Source organism: Hippocampus comes, unplaced genomic scaffold (genome assembly GCF_001891065.2).
Source record: "Hippocampus comes isolate QL1 unplaced genomic scaffold, H_comes_QL1_v1.1 scaffold189, whole genome shotgun sequence".
Lineage (NCBI taxonomy): Eukaryota > Metazoa > Chordata > Actinopteri > Syngnathiformes > Syngnathidae > Hippocampus > Hippocampus comes.
Genome location: NW_017804802.1, coordinates 429,470 through 431,917, shown reverse-complemented (window position 1 = coordinate 431,917; position 2,448 = coordinate 429,470). Strand labels below are relative to the sequence as shown.

The 2,448-nt window shown below is 55.7% G+C and overlaps 1 protein-coding gene across 1 annotated transcript in view; it reads right to left on the bottom strand.

The window, feature by feature from the left end:
* Window positions 1-1,780, bottom strand: part of ttn.1 (titin, tandem duplicate 1) — an 83,186-nt gene extending 81,406 nt beyond the window's left edge. The window contains exons 1-4 of the mRNA XM_019895048.1: window positions 1,645-1,780; window positions 1,301-1,427; window positions 1,070-1,212; window positions 52-175 (exon numbers count right to left, since the gene is read on the bottom strand). Of these exons, the coding sequence (XP_019750607.1) occupies window positions 52-175; window positions 1,070-1,212; window positions 1,301-1,370 (337 nt within the window). The 5' untranslated portion in view covers window positions 1,371-1,427; window positions 1,645-1,780. The remainder of the gene's footprint in view (window positions 1-51; window positions 176-1,069; window positions 1,213-1,300; window positions 1,428-1,644) is intronic.
* Between the last annotated feature and the right edge of the window lie 668 nt (window positions 1,781-2,448).

Below are 2,448 nucleotides of genomic sequence, written 5' to 3'. Positions count from 1 at the left end.
CGTGAGCGCGGAGCGCGAAGGGGACGGCGGAGCCCGGCGCCGGGAGCTCACCTCTGACGATCAGCTGCGCCCGAGTCTGGAAATCCTTGGCGGTCAATCTGACTTGGCCCGCCTCCGACAGCTTCACATCCCCGACCGTCAGAGCGTGAATTCGGCCGTCTCTTTGAATCTTCACCTGCGGGAAGCCAACAATGAGAGTCACGGCGGGCGTTTCTCGTTTGCCGACGTACCGGGCGGACCTTCGGACAACTAAAAAAAAAAAAAAAAGCGCATCACCCGACCGGAAGACGGCGGCCGTGGCGGCTCTGATGCAAACGGCCATCTGGCCTGAAGGCCGGAAAACCAAAATGGCTTCGACTCAACGTCACGTGACAGGGAGTGAAAACGTGTCAAGTTCGGGTTTGCATTTTAACATGAACATCAAACCCGGCCGGCCGTGTTCTTATTTGTGACGTCTGTATCCATTGCGTGATACTGGTCTATCTATTGGGCCTGCCTCGTCTTTACGTTTTCACCCTTGGCGGCGAAGCGTTCGGCCTTCGCGGTCAAGTTCATCCCGCCCCGGGCCGGCCTTCATTTCAAGCTCATTTGAGACCTCGGAAAAGCTCGAGTCTTCCTTCATTTAACTCCAGACGAGGACTCGAGTGAGACTATTTCAATCCAGAATTGAGAAAGCCACGTCAAGAAATAAGGTGAATTCATCCGGAAGTGGGCTTCACCCTCCAACGGGAGTTTTCGCTTCCACTTGAACTTCAAACTTGGTGGTTGAAGCTTAAAACGGGACATGAAGCTTTCAGGTGAAAGGGTCTGAAAGAAGCCCCTTCCAAGAATGTCCCAAGCGAGCTTGGAGCGGATGAGGCCAACTGCGCAAAAGGCTTTGGACCTCCTGGCGGCTGAAGCTCCATATTAGGGAGGGAGCCTCGAGGGCCAGTCAGAGGTGAGGCTATTTTGAACTTGGGCGCACATGGAAACGCCTTTGACATCGCGTCGGTTGACAAGAAAAAGGAATGGGGGGAAAAAAAAAAAACAACAACCCCCCCCCCCCGAAATAATAGGCGCGAGGTCCTACCCGCTCGCCGGCCTCCATCTTGTTCCCCGCCAGGAACCAGTCGACGACAATGCCTTCGTAGGACAGCTCGCAGCGGAAGGCGGCCGTCTCCCCGGCCGTCACCGTCACGTCCTTCAGCGGCCGCAGGAGGCGTATGACTCGAGCTGAGGAGAGCGAGGGCGCGCCTCAGCGTCCAATCGCTGCGGATAACGCGGCGCCCGCCCGCCCGCCGTGACTGCCCGGCGCGCTCACCTTTCACTCGCAGCTGAGCGTTTGATTTGGCGTTGCCCGCTGAGAACTCCACACCTCCCGCCATGTCCATGCGCACGTTGTAGAGGATCAGAAGATGTTTGGGGCCCTCCGCCTTGATTTCCACATCCTGACGGACGGCAGACAAACGGTCCAAATGTCAAAGTTATTAGCGTCATCCGCCCGTGTGTGTCGTGGGGTGGACAACACGCGCGCACAAAGCGATGCAGTGGATTGTTCTCATTCTTCTTATTTTGGCGCGTTTTCAAGAAGTGCAGGAAAGTAAAAGCGGCTTTTCCGTTCCTTTGAAGTGAATTTGTGAACGTGAACAAAAGACGAGCGCTCACGGCCGACTGCTGCAACGCTTCTCCTTTCAGCTTCCAGTGTCCCGGGACATCGTCCTCGGAAATCTCCGTCTCAAACTTGGCCGTCTCCGTCTCCGTGACCTCCACGCTGTACAGCGGACGCACCACCTTGATGTCGCGCTCTGGAGGACGACAGCGTCAAAGTCGGCAGGGATCGAAAAAGACACCGCTCAACATTTGCCTGGGAAGCGCGACAAAGTCAAATGGGGAATCTTCGAAAAAGTGGGCCAAGCGCCCGCGATCTCACTGCGAATACACGCTGTTCGCTCAACGCTAACAATCTATCGGGCTCGAGGCTAACATTCCGAGCATGCGCTCGATCGTTGACATTTCACTGCTCACCTTGGTTGACGTGAGCTTAAAGCTAACATCGTGAGCCTCTTTCTGTTAGCTCAATGCTAACCTTCCCGGCACGGATCTCTTACCTCAACGCTAACGAGCTCATGAGTAAGGTCAGCACAAGACGAACATTCTTTGCGTCCACCTGTGAGCTCAATGCTAACAACTGGACATGTACAGTTAGCATTGAGCTAACATCCTTGCCCTTAATGAGACACTTATGAATGACACGCAAAACAGGGGTCCCGTTTTTCAGCGAGCGGAGAAATGGAGGCTTGGGCGAACGTCGCGCGTGCACTACTCCTCCGAACATTTTGGACCAATCGCTCGACCAGTGCCAAAGATGGAAATGGCCACCGGGGTGCACTACTTGGCCGCGACCAGCAGAGGCGCTGCAGGTTTGCCGTCTCAAGAAGAAGAGCGCGGCGGGCTGAGCGGCAGCCCCGC